The 22380-nt window shown below is 39.2% G+C and overlaps 1 protein-coding gene across 5 annotated transcripts in view; it reads right to left on the bottom strand.

Moving 5' to 3' along the window:
- The window catches only part of dgki (diacylglycerol kinase, iota), a 57446-nt gene that overhangs the window by 24112 nt on the left and 10954 nt on the right, over positions 1 to 22380 (bottom strand). For 4 of the 5 annotated variants that reach the window (XM_027151698.2, XM_027151695.2, XM_027151696.2 and 1 more), the window contains exons 2-4: positions 4655 to 4763; positions 2204 to 2299; positions 136 to 210 (exon numbers count right to left, since the gene is read on the bottom strand). In XM_027151698.2, coding sequence (XP_027007499.1) covers positions 136 to 210; positions 2204 to 2299; positions 4655 to 4763 — 280 coding nt within the window. The remainder of the gene's footprint in view (positions 1 to 135; positions 211 to 2203; positions 2300 to 4654; positions 4764 to 22380) is intronic. The other variant, XM_027151694.2, reaches the window with a different exon arrangement.

The following is a 22380-nucleotide window of genomic DNA, read 5'->3' as shown; positions in this document are numbered from 1 at the left end:
AGAAGACTTTAAGCTTGAGAGAAATGCCAGTAAATTAGGACATTTGTTCACTGTTGTATTCCCTTGATTGACTTTTCTGTAGTCTGGTAGTAAAATGACTCCCAGCGATATTAAATTAGGTGATTATATGTCTACCTTGTCCAGCTGCTCGATGCATGCTGTGTGAACGACGATCTTACACGCTGCACATTTCCTCCGGGGAGCCGACTTCTTAAGAGAACCAAACAGCACATGACACATTGCACATAAACCTACATTCACTTTCAAGCAGAGTTTAATATTAACACCAGCTTGAGATTTTACTGTTTAATGTACCAGGCAATTTGCCAATTTGCAAAGCAGGAGTACATTATACATAATATTTCATAGTTTCTGTATATAAAAATACTTCTTCTTTTTGGGGGGAAGTCGTGGCCTAATGGTTAGAGAGTCTGACTCGTAACCCGAAGGTTGTGGGTTCGAGTCTCGGGCTGGCCACGACTGAGATGCCCTTGAGCAACGCACCGAATCCCCCCAACTGCTCCCCGGGCGCCCCACTGCTCCGTGTGTGTCTGTGTGTTCACTGCTATGTTCTGAGCATGGGTCGCCGTATGTCACATCACTTTTACTCAGCTTGTTAATGCTTCTGTAACATATACACAGGATCTTCTCAATTTGTGTGAAAAGAGCAAGTTAAATAATGTCAAAACAGACAGTGGCTTAGAATTAAATTGAGTAATGAGAAGAAAATAATAATAAAAAATGGTTGGTGATTTTCGTATTTATAATGTGCTCACTGGCGGCTGATTTAACGGCAGTTAGGCCAAAGACAGTTGACAACAAAGGGACAGAAATAATTTATTATGTCTCAGTGACTGATACTCGTCCTCTAATAGGACTAAAATTAATAGGAGGATGACACATGGTTACATAAAATCAGAATACACAGAAAGCAATCATATAAAATACTGACTTGCTCAGTTATACCGGACTCTATAACAAGCCCTGTGTACAGTGAGGTGCAAAGTTACAACACATGCTAATGGACAGAAAAAATGGCCTAATTACTGTCAGGTCATCTATGTCTGTAAACTGGAACACATGCTGACCTGCAAGAATGACAGACTACACTTCCCAAAGCACACAAACTCTGTCACCGGACATCTGACTACACTCATCTGTTGCCTATCTTGCACAAACACACAAAAACATTCACTGTATCTGACTATAAGCAAACATTATATTACTGTGATTGTTAGTCTGTGGTTGTTTTTTTGCTGTTGTTGTTTTTTAATTTGCTAGATTCCTGCTTGTTTTTTTTTTTCTTTTTTTCAAGTTCTTGCCTAGTTTATCCAGTTTGAACCTTGCCTGACCTCCAGCTATTTTGACTCTGATTTTGACTAAAGTTTTTATATTTATTTTATTATTTAGACATAACATTGCTACTATTCTAAATAAAGCTTGTGAGTTTCTGTGAGCCCATTTTCTTCATGAGCTCAGGACACTGATTGATGATGAAGACAGAATGCAGTAATTTTGTTTAATTGCCGATCTACCATCAGAGGATCCTCATCATATGATCTGACACGGAGATCACACATCTGTTACAGAATGCTGACAGGATTTATTGGGATGTTTTTGTACAGAGTGATAATATGTCGTGATATTAAAAAGACGGCTGAAACTGCACAGTGTATAACCGGTCATCTCAGTTTGTCTCATTATATTTATTTCTTCATTCATAGTTTCCTTTGTAATATAATCACCGTCTCTTCCTTCCTGTTGCCTGCAATAAAAAGCTTGTTTCAGGCAAAATATACAGTATGCCAACTTGCCTGAAGAGGTAATCAAAGAGTTCTTTAACACTTCAGAGTGCCGTGCTCAGTGCAAACAAAAGCCTGACAGAGAGCAAGCGTGGATTCAGATTCACATGCCTGCCTTTATCCTCTTCAGACTAATCGCAGTCTCTGGCTTTCAGCACACACTGTATGCGTATTACCTCATGAAAAGATAGATGTCATTGTACAAGCACTCGAACGACACATCTATTCATCACTGCAGTTCATCTTCTAATACAGAAATAAGATTGTTTGCTCCAAACTCAGGCAAACACATGTAGAAATTCTAGACTTTTCTCGACACTCATTAGGTAAATCGTACCTTTGCACTGATGACCAAGTGAGTTGTTTTGATCTCTTTATGTACAGTAGTCTTATTTACTCACTGTAATCTTCACCATGCACGTCTCCTCGCCCAGGTAACACATCTCTCCAGAGCAGTTGGTCTCCAGCCACAGGTGCTCCCCATTTACTGCATTCTCCTAAACACACACATACACCTCAACTTTACAGGTTACACACACTTCATGGACACAGGTATAACATCCTGTACAGAAAGAGAAATCCTGTACAGGTTATACACACTCCTACATAAAAAATGTTCTCCTTCCTGAGCGGTGCAACTGTACATACTGATTAGGTTTCAAACAATCGCCCCTGCTCTCTCGTTTCCAGTGTCCCCTATCAAACAGTGTGACACTCACCAATCACTGCTGTCTGTCTGTTCAACACAGAATAAAACAAGTAATGCTTAGTCTCAGTTTAGAAAAAGTGCATGAAGGATATCAGATGCTCCAAAACCCAAAGTTCACACGTGTCAGTATGTTGAAGGTGACAATCTGTTCTGTGAGCATGCATGCTGTGCTAAACTTATAAAAATATCCAAAAATAAAATATATTGGCTGAGGGCCATTTAAAGCCGATCACATACTCAGAAAACTCTTTCCATTCTCGTTCGAAAAACAACAGAAAGAGATAAATAAACCTCAGCAGAATAGGCAAATATCTGGACATGGTTTTGTGTGTTTCGGTTGTTTGGGTCTTTTGGCTCAGTCTGAACCTCACAGATCAGTTTAACATCCCATGTCTATAACAAACGTCCTCCCACAACCCAAAATACACAGCATGAATAGCTGACATTCTGTGGTTGATTTGATTTACTTTCTCACTGCAACTGACCCATGCTAGAGCTGATGGGCTGTGGTTAGTTTGTAATGTTGATCAAATTGCCTTTTCTTAGTCACTAGAGGTCGGGGTTGTGAAACTAGGTGGATGACTGTAGGCATTAACGTTATTTTGTACCCTCCAAAGCCCAATCTCCCATCATTTGAAACAACTCATGATATAAGTAGGTATCTCAGGATGTAGGTTTAAGCGATTTAAAGTAAAGTGCTCAAAAGATGTTTTATTTGCATTAGCATTAACTCATTCAGACAGGACTGCAATACTAATTCCTCAGACTCACTGAATGATCATTTTAATAACAAGTTACATTACATTTTTTGCTTTTATTTAAAGTCGGTTAAATAACTTGAGTTGCTTATGCTGTTGTCATGGCAATAAAATGATGCTGCCCTCTCGACATCAAGTCCATGGCTCCAGATCAGCAACATTTTGATGCTGGAACTAAACCAATCATCCGAAGGCTGCCATTTTTCAAATAAAAAAAAATAATTCTGGAGACCTTCCACATATCTCTATTCTGAAAATAGCACCAGCAGCTTGTTAGTGGAAAAATGCTAGATTTATCAGATAAAAACTGTCTCTTCTCTCATACTTAATGTATTTAATGTAATGTATTTCTCATGTTCATTGACATCTAAGCAGCAGAAACTCACATCGACTGATTCGAGTGTTACATCCTGAATATGATTACTATGATCTCTCTCACACAGGAACATAAAAGAAACACTCTACTAAACACTGTACACATAAAGAGAAACACTATACAAAGGCTCCAAGCACTCACCAATAATATTTAACTCAATTCTTGTGAAACGATACACTGCTCAGTGAGACCAACTAATGGAAAATTTACACTCCATTTAAAATGACAAGCATACACCCACACACACGTGATAGCAAATCCCCAGCATCGAATTAACACCTACAGTACTAAATTATCTCTAATGACTGTAGATGTTAATTCAATCCTACAGATTTTGCCATGTACACACACACACGAATGCAAACAAATGTTCAAGTTGAGGTTTGTGGTAGCCTAGTGGTTACGGCATTGGACTACTGATCAGATGGTTATGTGTTCAAATCCCAGGTCCATCCGGCTGCAACTGGTGGGCCCCTGAACAAGGCCATTATCCTTCAACTGCCCAGTTGTATAAACTGAAATAAAAAGTCACTCTCGATAAGGGAGATAAATTCCAGAAATGTAAATATAATGCTGGCTCTGGTCATATTATGAGGAGAGAAAGCCTAGCAGGAATGAGTAGCCCACTGACTCCACCCATTTCCCATGCCTGTCATCTCTAAGAAACATAACTAAGAACAGAATGCTAAATATGCAAATCATGCAAACAAACAGAGACAGATCGTCCCTGCTCACTTATACAAAAGGACAATAAATCTGCATTTGTTTGTAAAACGTTCCAGTTAACACGTACATGCGCCGTCCCCTTTATTATAAACATCTACATAACTTGAAACTGATCTAATCAGATTGTGTCAGGAACAGAGTGTATAACAATCCTAGAGTACAGATCAAGAGTTTGAGTTCTTCAAGGAGCTAAAACACAATGTTGTGCATTTCAGGCTTGGAACAGAGTTATATTTGTGTAGGATGAGGAGGCATGAAATGCAGAGTGTACTGTATGACTCACACTCCAGTCGATGGTGGCACGCAGCTCCTTGGCTGGTCCGTTGGTCACAGCAGGGAGAGGTTTCTGGACTGAGGCCAGGTGCTGCAGGCCTGAGCGAGATATGGCTTTCCTGCATCACACACAAAAGAAAGAACATACACATTTAGCTAGGCACTCTCTGAGACCACCATATGTGCTTTGTGCATTTTAAGATATATCTTAATAAAAAGCTTCTATCACTAAATGTGAGTTTGGTTGTATGAAGAAATGGCCATGATTAAACAAAAGAGGTGGAGAAAGTGCTGACTTGAGATCAGGTTACATTTATTGCATGAAGTCCTCTTGATATTTCAGATAAACAGATAGCAAAAAAGACACACACACACACACACACACACACACACACACACACACACACACACACACACACACACACACACACACACACACACACTCATATGATCTTCTAGCATCTTTAGCTTCTGCCAAAATCAGAAAGATCGGCACCAATCTGTTGGCCAGTCTGTTTGGACAGCAAACTCTCATCATTCAGTGCATGTAAGAGAGACTCTGCCTCATATGGTATTGAACAACAGACATCAGTAGAGCTGTTTCTGTTCTGGGCCACCATGTGTGTGTGTGTGTGTGTGTGTGTGTGTGTGTGTGTGTGTGTGTGTGTGTGTGTGTGTGTGTGTGTGTGTGTGTGTGTGTGCGTGTGTGTGTGTGTGTCTGTGTGTGTGTCTGTGTGTGTGTCTGTGTGTGTGTCTGTGAGTCAGCATCATGTGGTTAATGTTTTTTGCCTGTCTTTTTGTCATGGCTGCCACCCCATAGCATCATCACAAAAACTGTTGCCTTTTCATAAAGCTACAAATTCTAGCACTCATATATGAACTCTAGTTAGAGCTGCACTAAGCCCATGTTTCTATTTTAGATACACTTCCATATTAGGTGCGTGATACTGGTTGTGTTACCAATGTGTGAGAAATGTCCCAGGCTAGTTTTAAGACATTTTGTGTCTTGTCCATACACACTCTGTTTTGTATTAATCAAAATGCATCACATGCATTCAAAACATGAAATTCATCAGTGGATACTTATCCAGTGTTTACGGTCAACATCAGACCCAGTACCAATACTCGTCACATATTCTTGGTATCTCCCAAAAACACGTAAACACACAAAATATTTTATTTCTATTCACATGTACAGCAAACAAAAAGTGCATGTCTTCACATGTGGATGTCCAGGTTCAATAAGGAAGTTTGCTCATCTCAGTGCTCATCTGAAACAGCCATCAGCTGCTCTTTAAAACCAGTTATGTACGAATGAACCACATATGAAACAATCAGAGGAAGGATAGAGAGAGAAGACAAAAACATACACAGCACACACACGGGATGGTGGGCTAGACACCCGACACCCTGCTGAAATGTCCAACTGCTCGTCTAAAATTATCTCGCTCGAAGAGAACAGAGGAGAGTCCAGTTACAGGACTGTACAAACACACACACACACACACACACACACACACACACACACACACACACACACACACACACACACACACACACACACACACACACCTTCAGCATCAGAGTTAAAAATAGCAGCACAGGGGTTGACAGACATGCTGGAAAAATGCCATCGTGACGAGAACTAATCATTGTGTGCACATACACAGAAACACGCCCCCACACAACACAAAGAGCTTTGTGAGTGGCTGATATGGTTAAAACTTTTGATTATATAGATTACATTTTGAAAATCTAAAGCAATTTAAACAAATTTTTAGATTCCTATCTCTTAGAAACTGTTTCTGAGTGTCGATTTGATGGCATGCAGTTAATCAGATGACCTTGGAGTTTACTTAAACACACCATATATGTAAACAGTAGCTGTACATTGGGCAGCCATGCTTTTTACCCCAGCTCTTCCACTGATAGTCTACATTGTCCCAAATAAGACAAAGTATGTAGCAAACAAGCCAAATGCCTAGTCTATAAGACTGATCACTGAACACACTGAGTGGCAAAAAGATATACTAGACTAGACTAAGATCAGTAAATATAATCAAAGCAATAATCAAGAGAGATAAAGGCATAAGGAGTTTGTGAGAGAGCAGTGAGAGAGCAGTGATCTCCTCTATGAGAGAGCAGTGACCCAGGACATCCCCTACAGGAAACCGTCAGCCTTCCACCAGGTCACAGGCCTCCCAGTCGTACTGATATAGTGACAATGAACAAAAAGACCATTGAAAAGGAAAAAAAGAAGCAAAGATACTCAGCTATAATTAATGTTCAATGTGTCAGACAAGTATATATACACACAAACAATCAGACACAAGCAATACAGAGGATGTGGTTGTGGTGGCTTTCCGCTGCTAACCCGTGTAATATCCTAAACTTTACTGTGTTCGTATTTAAGCTTTTCTACACACATCCACCTGCCCTGTGCTTATGAGTGTGTTGCTCTGCTGAAAAGTCTGCATTACACTAAACTGGTTACAGGCAGCACTAGTTATGCTGATGTTGGCTGTGTGAACATGTGCACATGTGGGAGGACTCATTTCCACTCCTGACTGTCTGAATGAGTGTTTCGAGAAGCAGCAGAGACAAATGCAAGTGCAGGTGAGAGTATATTAAGTATTTAGGTACACAATCCAAAACAAAAATTCAATATGGAGGTCTGAAGGTCAGCAGATCAGCAGACTGACCAGACAAGACAAAAACAAGATTCAAAATCAAATCTACTGGATTGGATTAAAGACTTGGAATTGTCACTAGGCGTGTGCATGGAGCACAATGGTTTTGGAGTTGGTCTTGTTGTTGTGTAGCATGGCATTCTGGGATTGAAGTTCGAGCATCTTAGAGACAACACAGTCCATATTCTAGTGTCAGAGGCAACAACCTGAACAGAGAGGCCATTTTAAAATGAAGACAGTTGCAGATGCCTCCTTCATATTTTGGTAAATGAGTTCATTTAGTTTGAGCTGTAGCCCTGAATGAATCTGCTATAAGTGTGCAAATCCCAGAAGCCTCTAAAATTCCTTCACAGTGCATGGAATCGACCAGTCTTTCAGTCATCGTGAATAATATGATGTTAAAAAAAATGATCTGTATATTTAATTATCTATTTATAAGTTTGCAGAGAATCATATAAATTCTACAATTCACAGCTCATCAGTTGTGGTTCACATGTATTACTGGATGTATTCCACACTCCTTGTGTATATGCTCCTGTAGAAGAATCACCAAAAAATTCCTTCATATCCAGCTTGATAAATGTGGTACCAAGCTCCTAAATTGGCTGCCAAATAGTGGCAAGTAATAATGATTTTAATATGAGCACGGTAATTGGGATAATCGTACAGTTTTACACACTTGTCAAGAAAAGCTTTGTGAAAAGGTTTTGGTGTAGGTCACAATGCACAGCTCATTAGAACCAGCTACTATATAGTTCAACCCAATCATACAACCAAGTGCAAGACAGGAGGTCAAATGGAAAGCAAGCGCAGAAGAGAGATGTCACATAACTGCTGAGAGAGAAAATGAGGAAAACAGCGAGAGAGAGAGGGCGAGTGTAAAGGAAGGACAGTGATCAGGAAGAGCTCTTTTAACTAAATTAGATCCAGTAATATAATGCCTGATGCTGGTCTCACTTCTCAGATGGATATTACAAACAGAATATGCCTGTGCCTGTATACAACGTTTCTCCACAGCAAACCTGCCTTATAAGACTTGCAAAAAGACGCAAATGATATATATATATATATATATATATATATATATATATATATATATATATATATATATATATATAGAGAGAGAGAGAGAGAGAGAGAGAGAGAGAGAGAGAGAGAGAGAGGAAAAAGTCAGAAAGTAAATGTGTGAAGCTATGAGTTCAATTTAGAAGCTATTGTGTTTTATCCCCCTCCACTTCCCATCATACCTTGCAGTAATGCTACCCCTCCTGAGTTACCATAGCAACAGTCAGACACAGCAGGCCCAGCGGTGTATTTAAGGCCAGCTTGCTGTGAGCATGGTAATCTCTGTCCTTGCGCGCATTGTCTCAGGCAATTAGGGAGCATTGCTCTGTGTGGGCTGTGAACGCGTCCGGTTCTTTTATGTCAATCGTCTGCCCACGTTCTGCAATATGATCTGATCCCTCTCTTCCTCCCTCGGCAGTCTGTGCGCTCAGTGGGAACTGGTCTTGTCGGTCCTGCTTTTTTTATTTATGTATTGTTTATTACAGTTTTGATTGCTACTTATGTACTGATTGCCATTTGAACACCTACTGTATGCTTTATAATTTGCATCACCTATTTTATAAATCTGTTATATCCATCTGTATGTATGTTGCTATTAAGCTATCTATACTTATAATCATGCTTTATCCATCTATCCATTTTTATCTACCCTATATGTCACATTCATCCATGTGTTGGTTAAGTTTATCACTTATCAATCCGTTATACATCTATCGCTCAAGTTAATGATATGTCTGTTCCACTGTTATATCTAGGTCTGTGACAGTGGTACAACAAAAAACCTTTATAAGATCCCCTTATCCAGGGTGACTTATGGTAGTCTCTATCACTGAATACATTGATCCTGGTTCACTAGGTGACGGTGTATGAATACTATCAGTCTAAAACAAACTGTTGGGAGGAAATAGAGCAAGAAAAGCAAATAGGTAACTATCTATTTTATTTTATTTCTTTTTTTTTATTTTTGAAGTTGCTTTGGATAAAAACATCTGCTAAAACGAATACATGTAAATATAATACCGCAGCAAGCAGAAAAAAGTAGCTGCTTAAATCAAAGTTATATGGATTAATACCGTATGTCCATTAACTAGATAGCTAAGTTAGTAAACCAAAAGCATTTTTAGATTGAATTATCTCTGTATCTATTGAGATTGTTTGTTTGTTTGTTTGTTTGTTTGTTTGTTTGTTTGTTTTATGGTAATTGTTATACAGGTCAGCATTTTTTTTACTGCTGCTTACAAACAGTGGTTTACCAATAGAAGAAAATCTGTTTTTATAGGCTCTGTCCAAAGCAAAGCAGCATTAGTGTAATTCACTACTTTTACTTAATGGCTTTTAGTGTAGCTTGTTACTTTATGAAAAAGCTAGTTTGGCTGTAGCTTATCAAGTTTGACCTTGCAGGTTGACAAGATACAATCGCAAAATAACTCCACACTCTGATCTGAATTGTACTGTATGATCTATTCCCTATCTATCTTCATAAAGTCAGTGAACTACAGCTGCCTCACTGTGGAACACTGTGTAAGATCAGGGCTCCAGGGATCAGTTTCAGATACTGACTCCTGAACCACAATCATTAAAGCAGACAGTTGACACTTAGCTACCAGCAACATTGTGTAGTACAGCAGTGACTCACCACCACAGAACGTGCCTTGTTCTCCTTGATACTGAGGGTCTTCCCCTCTCTGCACTTTGTTGACTCGTTCCAGAGATGAGCGCAACAGCCATAACCAACACTGAGCTAAGCCCTGAGTGTAGGAAAACCAACATCAAACATCCACTCCAGCATACCTGAACACGTACTTCGTATCCCACCGTGTAGGCGAAACCTGATGCCGGATACCTGGGAGCATGGAGGCTGATAGTGGGTGTCACAGGAGCTCAGGATAATCTCTCAACCCCATCAGCGGCACGTCACTCACCGAAAGGCAACCTGCAGGATCAATTCCAGCATCGTGCTGAGGCTATTTTGAGACTCATTATGCAACCTAGTTAACTTTCTTCAAGACAATCCTACATGGTACAATGATACACTTCCTAAATTTGGCACTATTTCCAGTCAAGCATTACTGCCTATTATTTAAGCATAAACCTGAGACCTACACTTATTTCTGTGACCTAGAAATAGGTGATGAAAAAGTCTGGAGTAAACGCTAATAATGAATAATTAGCCTTTTCACAGAGTCCTCTTTTTGTCCAAACCATATAAACAGACCTATTATTTTCTACAGAAGACCAGAGCTTATGTATTTGTGGTTCACCTAGATAAAGCAAACTGGATAACCCTACATGATACAGGCACATACTGGAGTAGCTGACTCTTAAGACAGCACTTTTGTAGTTTTACAAAGCCATCCCACAATTCCCATTATCAAAATATTCAACTGAATTTTGCTGAATGATAAATCATGTATTACCAAAAACAGTCTAAGACAGATGACATCTTTGGCTGAGATGATAATCTCCCTCAAAGCATTTTTGTAATGAGCTAACCTGCAGCTTTCTACATGAATGTTTACACATGAGCAAGGGAGTAACATTTACCAGGTTCAGCCCAGCTACAGAATATGTATGAGAGAGAATTGTTAATACTGAAAGAGCAGTGAGCTCAGCCAAACTAAAACATTTCACACTGCCAGCAGACTATGAAATGAGTGTGACCGATAAGGCCAGAGGGAATTTTTTCCCTGTCTATAGCTCACTACAGCTCATTTTTGTGATGTCACCCCAGCAACACACACACAATCCAAGCCAATACAAGCAAATCTTTATCGTCACTGGCTTCGTTAAATTACTATTCCACTTTTCCGAGGCAGTGAGCTTACCTTACTTTTTCTGCATTCTAAAGTAGGCCAGTGTGTTCACAGTGACAGGGTTTGCCTTCAGCAGACTGAACAGGAAAGCCTCATCTTCAGCATATGCTCATACTACACATGCTACACCACAAACCTAATAACAATTTTACAATTTCAACTGTATAAAACCCTTATCTTAGCCCATTAGTCCCTAAAGCTCTCTCAGTTCCTTATTGTGCACTCCTACACACTACACAAGTAAACTCTGCAGATAAAGTTCCATATTTATGTATGTGTGTGTGTATATACACATACACATACATATAGACTTTTTTTCTGCAACATGCTGTGCATATGTGAAACCGCTGTCGTGACCTAACATTGGACACTGGTAACAAGCAGCACAGGAGGTGGAGGAAAGCAAGCGCTACAGGCGATCCTTTATTAAACAACACTGAGAAGGCAGTAGCACACACTCTCACATGAGCCTTCATCTACTTTAGCACCAGAGGCAAATTTGTGACTTGTGCTAATTCAATCACCGCTCTTTTATCAAATGCTATCTGCCTGAAGATATACACACAGAGACAGTCTATGAAGCAGCACTCCAATCATCAGTGCTACACTGTTAAGCCTAATAAATGTTACTGTGGGAAGGTTGGTTGTGGTTTATAATAATACACAGTAGCACATCAAAGACTTCAGAATAAATAGTGCTACATTAAAATGCTCATTTTACATTAACATAAATTACATAATCAAGAAATAACAAGGCAATATAAGCGCACATTGGACTGAGATGTCCAAATGGACTGAGATGAGAATAGTGCAGTTTTCTGCTACATCTTCATCTAATAATACAGAAGATCGTACAGCATCGCATAATTTTTTATGAAGGCATGCCTCAAGGTTTTTGAACTGTTCTTAGAGCTTTGTTAAACCTGAAAGACTAACATTTCACCAAATTTGCCCAATTGTAAATTAAACTCAAATGGCCAAGGTCATTTTTAAAACGTAGCCTAAGCTGTATAATTCCGTATAATCATCTCCTCTAACCTGACAGTTAAGCAAACAACTTGCTATCAAGTAAACTATTTTAATAATAGATAAAGACCTCTTATTCTACCTCTGTCCATCAGTTTATAAATATAAGTTAATATAGATTAAAGAACAGTGTAAACTAATGTATATGTACAGTGTATGATGTATCATGTATAGCAGTGGTCCCCAACCTTTTTTTCGCCGCGGACAGCTGGGAGGTGGGGGTGGCGGCTATACAATTAAATTATAATTAATAATTTTAATTTAATTGTATTTAATTGTATTTAAACATTTAAACAATTTTTAATTTAATTGTATTTAAACCTTTTTAACTCAATACAACGCTAAATCAATGAGAACCCTGAGCTTGTTTCTTTGCAAAGAGACGGTTCCATCTGGGGTAATAGGAGACAATGACACCCGAAGTGTATTGCTTATGTCCAGTTTATTCCGTTGTTTTGTTTTGGTTGTCGTCACTGCAGAAAACCCCGCTTCCCACAGATAGCATGTCGGAAATGGCAATAGGGATTTAAGTGCTGTGGTGGCACAGGGTATCTCAGGGGTGATCTCAGGGTATTCTGCCATGACTTTAAATCCAGAACACCGGCAGAGTTTCTAACTTTCTAACGACGTCTGTTTCGTGCTCATTTTTGCTAATTTGTGGGTTAAATTTGAGCAAACACAATATACACATACACGAAGCACTGTTAAACATGACAAAGTACCGGTGAACAGAGAGAAGAGCGATACACACCTTCTCTCCACCAAAGCTACAACACCACTGCCGCTTGTAGCCGCTCAGCTCCAGACGTCACCCAAACCCGGCCCGATATCATGACATTTTGCGCATGCGCGGTATTGGTGCGGCTTTAGGTGACGTCTCTCAGCTCCCGGTTAACCTCTCGTCCATGAAAAGTCACAAAAACCCAAGAGTAATACACCACAGTAAATAAAATGGAAATAATTTAATGTTCCTTGGGCGGCCCGGTACCATTTGGTCCACAGACCGGGGTTGGGGACCACTGATGTATAGTGTATTGTGTATGTGTACAGTGTGTAATGTTACCATTAACGAAAGCCTGTGATGTTGGTCAGGGTATAAAGATGTAATTGTGCTTGTGCTCACTCTCAGGAAGTTTAGCACTGAAGTACGTTGGTAAAACTGCCTGCAAACTCCAATAAATTGCAGAAAGATCAACAGACAAAACATAGGTACAGGTACAAATTAATTTAAAACACCAACTCAACTGAATTTTCAATTTAGCCTTATATCAATGTTTATGAAAATACTGTAATTACCTGGTCTGTGCCCCTGACGTGGTCGACATGGTGGAAGGGTTTAAAAATTGAAAAAGTTTACATGTTGGGAAAGAAAAAGTTTCAGGTACATTGATGAAGAGAAGTGCATTATTGAAGCACTCCCACACAAGCTGTCTGTAAGAGATGCGTTGCTGACATCAGCATTGTAGCAGCAGTCTCAGAGATCTCGCAGTCACCTTTTTAAAAGCATGTTGGCATTTACCTCAGCTCTATCTCACCAGCCAGCAGCGCCAATCTATAAAATTTACTGCGTCAATGCAAGACTAAGAAAATAAGAGTGCAGCGTAAGCTGATGCTCACCGAGCTGAACCTGAGTCATTGTGTGGAGGAAGTTATGGGCATATATTTGAGCGTGGGTACACTGTGCTACAGTGCCGTTTCATACAGTTACATACAGACTTTTAGCTGAACTGTTAGTCAAAGTGACTTACATTAACCACCCGCTGACTGCCTGAAGCAGGACAAGGATAAGTGCTTTACTTAAAAGCTGTGATCAAACCCATACTTTGACATGCTGTTCAAACGCAGTACTCAGTAATCAGGATTGGACACTGCAATTAGATTCACAAAATGAGCAGCCCAAAAGGTTAGTAATGCCTTTCATTTCCCAAGACACTGAAATCACTGTGAGAAATAACAGATTAAACCTAAAACCTAGAATTGTTCTGTATGAGCAACTTTTCTATGCAAAGAACCCTTTTCCCAGTTCTATGTAATACTTTTTTTTTTTTTTTAATTTATGTAAAATATCGCTACCTCCTGTATTGTAGTACAGAAGTTACCTCATATCTTCAGGGTCCCTGATTTAATCCTGAGCTCAGGTCTGTGTGTGTTCTTCCTGTGTCCATGTGGTTTTCCTCTGAGTTCTCAGGTTTCCTCCTTCCACCCAAAATTATCGGTGGATGTAAATCTGTGTGCCCTGCAATGAACTGGCCTTCCATCCAGGGTGTATTCCCACTCACACACACACTGTTCCCAGAGTAGATCCATCAATACCCTAAGCAGGATAAAGTGACTGAAGCAGGATAGTGTGTGTGAGATTTTTCTGGTGTAAAAGAAGGGTAATAAATTCTGTGGTACATACAAAATAACTAAATTTCTGGGCCCTATGTCTTTATTCAAAATATTGAGATCGTTAATAGTGCAAAAAATTGATCAAAGATGCAGTTGCAACAAGTTTATTCTGAAAAACATACTCTAATGATCGAAAAATAAACCTGCCTGTATATTGGTTTTAATTGCCATATTAGCCTTAGTACAAAGCACGTCACTAAAGTCAAAAGAATGTACTCATACTTTGTGTGTTATTAATAATATGCTATGTAGCACTATTGTGAGCCAGTAAAACAGAACAGCAAGACATTGTGAGTGAGCACAAAAGGTCCTTAAGTAGTCTACAGGGGGTAATCAATAGGACAGAGAAGCTGAACGCTGGTAATTGTTCCCAAATTGTGAGGCCTGACACAGACAGGCGTAATAGCGCACTACTAGTCAACATCTTGTCACTGGAACACTTATCACATAGAATTCACACCAGATAAGTCACATAAAAAGGCATATAGCGACGACCTGAGCAATTTACATCCCACATTGAATGCTTAAAAACACTCAAAAGTATATCAGTGTCCATGAAACATGAGGGGTGGGACAGCTGGTGTTGGATTTAGGCTGTATTTACAACACTTAAAACTGTGTTACAAGGTAATGAGCCAGTGAATATAATGTATATTTGTTTATTTTAATGACCCGTACTCATACTGTAGAAAAAAAACACAGTCATGGCATCATTATATACAGTATATTAATTACACAGAGTTGGAAAAGTCTAAGTGTAGGATTAGAATGAATGGACATACAGAGACAGAATGCAAAAGAAGTGAAACAGGATGGAGACATGGACCACTGAGGATAGGGTGATAATTATTATAGGTTGAAATATAGTTATGCTTCAATACGACTCTCCTTAATTAAATAAGAGAATATATGCCTTCAGAAATGCCATTGTGTATAAGGCAGAAATTATGTCTGTAACAACTCAGCTCAAAAAAAAGCAGTAGTGTTATTGTCTGATACAAATCTTGTGTGTGTTGGGGTGGGGGGGGTGGGGTCAGGGTTATGCTTGGAGAATGTACATGGGATATCTGCATGTACCGGCCGGAGACATATTTCTCTCTCTTTTGCCCATGGAAGGTGTCACTGCAATCTGATACACACCCACTCACAATGGCAGGAAAAACACACACACAGCCAGAAAGTATACACACACACACACACACACACACACACACACACACACACACACACACACACACACACACACACACATATATCAGCCAACTTGTCACCAGGTCACAGAGAAAGAATGGGGAAAGGGGATTTGTATAAAGACCTTGTAAAGAAAATTCTACTTTATATATTTCCACTTTTAAAACTAGCATGTCTTGGTTGAATCTGATCATTCTGACAAAGCAACTGCACAAGAAACACATTAGTACGCACAAAAGATGTTCCACACACTCTAAAATTCCATGTCATCCTATCAGAATGGACGTCTTTCCTAACACTTCCACTCTCTGAGCTTAGATAGCATCTGTAGTAAAGTGATGAGCAGCTTCATGAGCAACTAAAATGGTAATTACATCTTCACTGCATGCCATTATTCCTGCTTAATGAAGTTTAGTGTATGCAGGCCTCTCTAACATAGAGATGGAGCGTGATAATCACAAAACCCAGGGAAACAGAGAGCAGATGCCTTTCAGCCTATCTGCTGGGCTTCACGCATCATATTTAAGCTTTTTGTTGCATACTGAGGATTTTCTTTGCTGGCAGGTACATTTAATAATGTCGCTTTCGTATTCACTGCTGCACAGAAGCTGTGTCATTCATTCATTCGTTCATTCAATCTCCAGTAAATGCTTTATTTTGATCAGGGTTATGGTGGCTCCAGTAATGCTGGGCACAAGATGCTAACCTCGCTTTATCTCAAGGCAAAACACACACACACAAACACACACAAACACATACACATATTTGGTCAATTAAATGTAGAATGTTTCACCTACCAGAAGACACATAAACAAACAGATTAAAACATATACCTCAGATAGATAGATAGATAGATAGATAGATAGATAGATAGATAGATAGATAGATAGATAGATAGACAGACAGACAGACAGACAGACAGACAGATAGACAGATAGACAGATAGATAGATAGATAGATAGATAGATAGATAGATAGATAGATAGATAGATAGATAGATAGATAGATAATAACAACAATAATAATACATCTTTTGCATAATCATGACAATTTTGTTGGCACCATAAATTTTATATACAACCTGTGGGTGTAATATGGTATAGTACAGCTAGCAGTAGTCCAGTACTGTCTATTGTTTTCAATTGTGCAGCTAGAGATGTACAGATGGTGTAATTATGCCAAATTAATTGGATGGATCTGTACTAAAAGTCAAAATTCTATGTAGTAGGATACATACATAATTAAGGTACATACATTCAGAGTCAGCATATAGGTGGGTGTGGGTGTGTGTGTGTGTGTGTGTGTGTGTGTGTGTGTGTGTGTGTGTGTGTGTGTGTGTGTGTGTGTGTGTGTGTGTGTGTGCGTGTGTGCGTGCATGCTACCTTCCTGATGGTCTGGTGTGTGCAGGCAGGAAGCTTGGGCTTTTCCCCCAACCTCCCAAAACACCACACACAGATATTTATAGCCAGACTACACAGTGCCACACATTCATTCTCCACTCACCTAGCTCTCCCCTCTTCCTTTCCTCAATCCTTCACCTTCTCCTGCATATCCTAATGAATGACACAATAGGAGTGTTTGCATGTCTTATCGTTCTCATCTTTATATCTGGCTATAAATAAAAAAAAACTCACTATCAACTAATGAGTTAAAAAAAATGAGTACAATTTGTTTTTCCATTTTACTGGATTTTCCACTGGATTTATTTCACCTTTACTGTTATGTTAGGCGTGTTTTCCATGTTGTGGTGGACTATGTTCGAAGCTTCCCATATGTATTTGTGTGAATTTCCATCTCACTGTGTTCAATAAAAGCCTGAGGTTCAATAGACAGATTTGAGCAACAAAAACCTGTCATTAATGTTACCTTTAATTGGATGTCAGGGTTAGTGACCAAGTCATTGGTCAAATCATTACGCTTCAGCCTTTAAGCCAACGGTGTCCAATCTTATCCGAAAAGGGTCGGTGTGGTTGCAGGTTTTCATTCCAACCAAGCTGAAGCCACACCTGATTCCACCTGTTTAATCCGTTGTTCTCGTTGTTCTTTTGGTAGACTCTGGCGTGGCTTCTGTTTGGTTGGAATGAAAACCTGCACCATAGCGGCCCTTTCCGGATAAGATTGGACACCGCTGCCTTAAACAGTAGTAAAAGTATTACTTTGCAAAGTAAAACATAAGCAAAATATATGTTTCAGCATATCTATATTCCTTAAGAAAAACCCAGTACTACACACAAAATTAGATCGTACTTGACCTTTTTGGCTTCCCATTTTCCGTACCCGCCCATTGCATCCATGCTCATTAGGGTCACCTGCTCCCAATTTGTAGTTTCAGGATATTTATATGCCTTTGTTTACAGCGTTCTTTGGTGATCTTAATTTATAGCATAAGCCACTTCTTTGTTTTTTTTCCCAACTCATTCCCTCTATACGGCGCAGAAGAAATAACATATGTGGATCTCAGCTGGAGAGGTGTTCCCCCTTTGTCTGCCAGTGGGAATCAGGAGATATTTTTGTATCAGTTAGTCTAGGAAAATGAGTTATAGATGCCAAAATCCAAACCAACTCATCTGATCATCAAATCAGTATCTTTTACTGGGTTAGTGATAATAATAAATATGGGTCCACACAACAATATCAGCTACACAGTTACACAGAATAATGAAGATGCCATGGATTAAAAATCAAAACTATTTGAACTTAACTGCACCCCAACCTGGTTCTGGTAATTATTGAGACATATGCTAGACTTGGACTTACATCACAAATTTTCAGAAGCATCTAAAAGGCTCTAAAGCTAAGTTGGCAAAGATTAATTTTCCAAACTTCAAACTAGTTTGGAATTAGTCACGGAGTCAGACATAAAATAATTTTGTCTCTGGGCCTGACATTCTTAAAAATGACTGCCACTTCCCTATTATATACTTGAGAAAAAATTTGAACCAAATCCATCAGGATTTCAAAATATGAACATGCTGAGACAGGAAACTGAGACTTAGCTATGCGACAGTTAACCAACTATCATTTCCTTCCTCTAGTTAGTTCCTAGCTAACAATATGGAACATCATTAGGTCACACGGTAGAGATGCACACACATACACACATACAAAGCCATGGAGCCACGAGTAAGAGTTTGATGCCGGATGGATGTTGTGTGGATGTTAATAATTAAAAAGTTGATGTGAGACGTCTCTTTATCTCTGTCTCCCTCAGGAACGTCTCACATCCGTAGCCTTTAACCCTCTGCTGTCTTTTTCAACAGCTGACCCTCCAAGTCTTTCGCTCACTGTCCTAATTATCTCGGATTCAAGCACAGTTGTTTCTTCATTCCTCAGCAGGTCGCATGCTGTGGCTTACAGGAGTTCTGTCCTTCAGTGAGTGAGAGGATTCCAGCTACACCGAGCCCCCACTGTCTCACATTCCTCAGACAGGGTTGAGGGGTTTCTGGCTCCGCAACCATCAACCACATGCTTGTAAATGCTGCCTGGCTCTAATACTGTTCTATCAATTTCATGATTGTCAGTGCCTGTAATAGCTATAACTATTGTATTGTTCATGTGTTTGAAGGCAGCGTGAATATTAGGTGTAAATGATATGATGATGATGATGATGATGATGATGTAAATCATGATTGGTTATCAAAGATCTGAAGTGTAAATGCAATTTGACACTATCGTTTAGAGTTATACAGGATAATATAGCTATGTACAATGAAGCACCATATTATTCATTATAGTATTAAGTGGCTTTCTAACTGAGAAACAAACATTACACCTCCTTCATTAGTATTGACAAGAAAAAGGCCACACCTTCATCGTTAGAACTAATTAGCAAAGAGACCCCTGAGCAGCGCATAGGCCACACCTCCTTTGCAGGATCTGGTGAGTTTAGAGGCCACGTCTCCTTTACTGGGAATAACAAGTTTAGAAGCCATTCCTCCATTACTGGATGAAGTAAAATAATAGTAAAATATTTATTTCAAACACAGAGCCATGCTGAGAGAGTCTCTGCTAAATGCTGTAAACGTAAACGATTCAGATAGACACAGACACAAGTTGTATTGATTCTGTCACTGTATCCTTTAAAATTGCTTGACATACACTGTTGTAAATCATGCACACATATCTGCAGTGAAGTTTGATGCACTGATAATGTTTCATATGTGTTATGTATGTTGTTGAAGGCATGGTGGCACAGTGGGTGTTGCCATCATACACTTCCAAATCCTGGCTCAGGGTAGTGTTCAATGCTGGTAGGTGGGGTGGCTACCATAGATTGCCTCTAAGTGTGAATGTGATGTGTGTGCTGCTCCAGGTTTTTTTATTTCAGTACCAGTACCAAATTTTGTAGCACAATATCCGATAAAAAGATAATACGATGTCAAAAATGATGATTTACTGATCAGTCATGATCTGTTTATTACAATGATTTACAAAACTTATCATCATTTATAAATTTATATTCATTAATTATTATTAATAATATTAATGTTCACAATAGACTGACTTCATTTTGCTTAACTAACTGTTGAGTCCACAGTGTGTTTTAAGTTGCTGGCAAGATCATTGCTGTAGAGATCTACAGAAGCTCTCTCTCTTCTGTTTACATATAAACATCTATATATACAGAGACAGAGAGATGATGATGATGACGTTGAAAAAAAAACAATAAGAGGAAGCCAGCAGGTCAGTTTTGTAGACATAACAAAATACAGTGCACACGCACACACACGTCATGAATTGTTATCAGTTATGTTACATAACATATATTAGATAATAATACAGTGTAAATATCTATGGATGCAGTTATCTAATTGAAGTGTCTGTTGCATGTAGAGAAATGTGATAATATCTTGTACTGCATGTGACAGAATCCTGTATATGTGTGTGTGTGTGTGTGTGTGTGTGTGTGTGTGTGTGTGTGTGTGTGTGTGTGTGTGTGTGTGTGTGTGTGTGTTGGCTGTTGTGCTGCTGTGTTTCAGTGAGCGCAATGTCAAGCGAGTGGGAGAGTGTGGGAACGGAGTGTAAAATTACATCTATCTGTGAAGGCCTGTGCTTTTGTGTGTGTGTGTGTGTGTGTGTGTGTGTGTGTGTGTGTGTGTGTGTGTGTGTGTGTGTGTGTGTGTGTGTGAGAGAGAGAGGGTGTGTGTGTGTGTGTGAGAAAGAGAGAGAGAGAGAGAGAGAGAAGTAAAAAAGTGAGAAAGAAAGAGAGTGAGAGATTAGGTGCATCATTTGCAGTTTACGTAGGAAGCTGCCTGTAGAACAACCATCTCTCTCTCTCTCTCTCTCTCTCTCTCTCTCTCTCTCTCTCTCTCTCTCTCTCCATCTATGTTTCTTTCCTGTATCCTCCTATTTTCTGACTGCTGACACCTCCATAATTAACCTTGTTGGGTGCTGTGTGCGTGGGAGGCATCGGAAGCACACATCTCTCCCGTATCTGACCTCTCCATCTGCTCAAAATAGTTGCGCCACCGTGACAGGAGAAGAGTGTAGCTCAGGTCTTGGATGATCCCCAGTGAAGTGCCATTTTTGAAGCTGCTCTGCAAACCTGCATAGCCACAAGCTTGACTCCAACACTCCCAAACATCAAACAAAATTCTGTACTAAATAAAGCTTGACCCTCTGACCGAGACGTACATCCGCATTCAGTCTTTCTCCTTATCCATATAACCACTTCCTTTTTCTTATAAATACTTAAACTCCAAGCTTATTATTCAGATATTCGACTTAAAGCATTCTGTTAGTAACTAAAATGCATTATTCAGTAACTACAGTGAAGTAGGAAAGAGAGGATTGGAAGTCTAAACCAACAGGTCTGGGGATTTAATAGATTAATACAGTAGCTAGTAGTAGTAGAATTATCTCTAATATTTATGAAGCCGTAAACTGCATATGTTATGAGTTCAGTCTGGTACAAGTTTATATCCCTTGCATAAGGAATTTCATTCAAAGATTTATGTTTAATGTTTCAACATGCCATTAAATTACATCATGTGTCGTGATCATATATACTGTAGCATATATAGTGAATAGGACGTTTTACAGAAACACAGATGCAGTTGTTTATTCTCTTTTTTAACAGGACACACATGTTCCCAGGTGCACCGATGGGATAGATTATTCCTATTTTAGAGCTGATGAGAGCTTTAGAGTTGACTAACGATTACTAATGCTCCAAAACGATTCATTACATGGTTCAACATTAAAACTGTACTCGTCCAGGACAAGTGAACCAGAAAACCGGAAACCAGAAAAGTGCACGTTTAAACAAGCAGTTACTTAGCAACAAGCTTGACCAATCAGGATTTGAGTTTAACTTTACCTCAGGCAACAGCGGTATAGCGCTTTTATCTTTAATACATATTAATGAAAAGCATTTTCACTTTTGAATTGTTTTTCAAGCCTTCGCAACCCAGTCTGGTAAAGCAGCAAACGACAGACAGTTGTAGTTTAGTTGTAAAAACTAACTGACTAAAGCTAGACTATGTTTTGTAACTTGGTTATGAATCATAGTGATCATAGTGAAAATGATTTACAGGTATAGAAAAACATTCACTGTTGCT

Source organism: Tachysurus fulvidraco, chromosome 19 (genome assembly GCF_022655615.1).
Source record: "Tachysurus fulvidraco isolate hzauxx_2018 chromosome 19, HZAU_PFXX_2.0, whole genome shotgun sequence".
In the NCBI taxonomy this organism is placed as follows: domain Eukaryota; kingdom Metazoa; phylum Chordata; class Actinopteri; order Siluriformes; family Bagridae; genus Tachysurus; species Tachysurus fulvidraco.
Note: the sequence above shows the minus strand (reverse complement) of the source record. Positions and strands in the feature narration are given on the sequence as shown.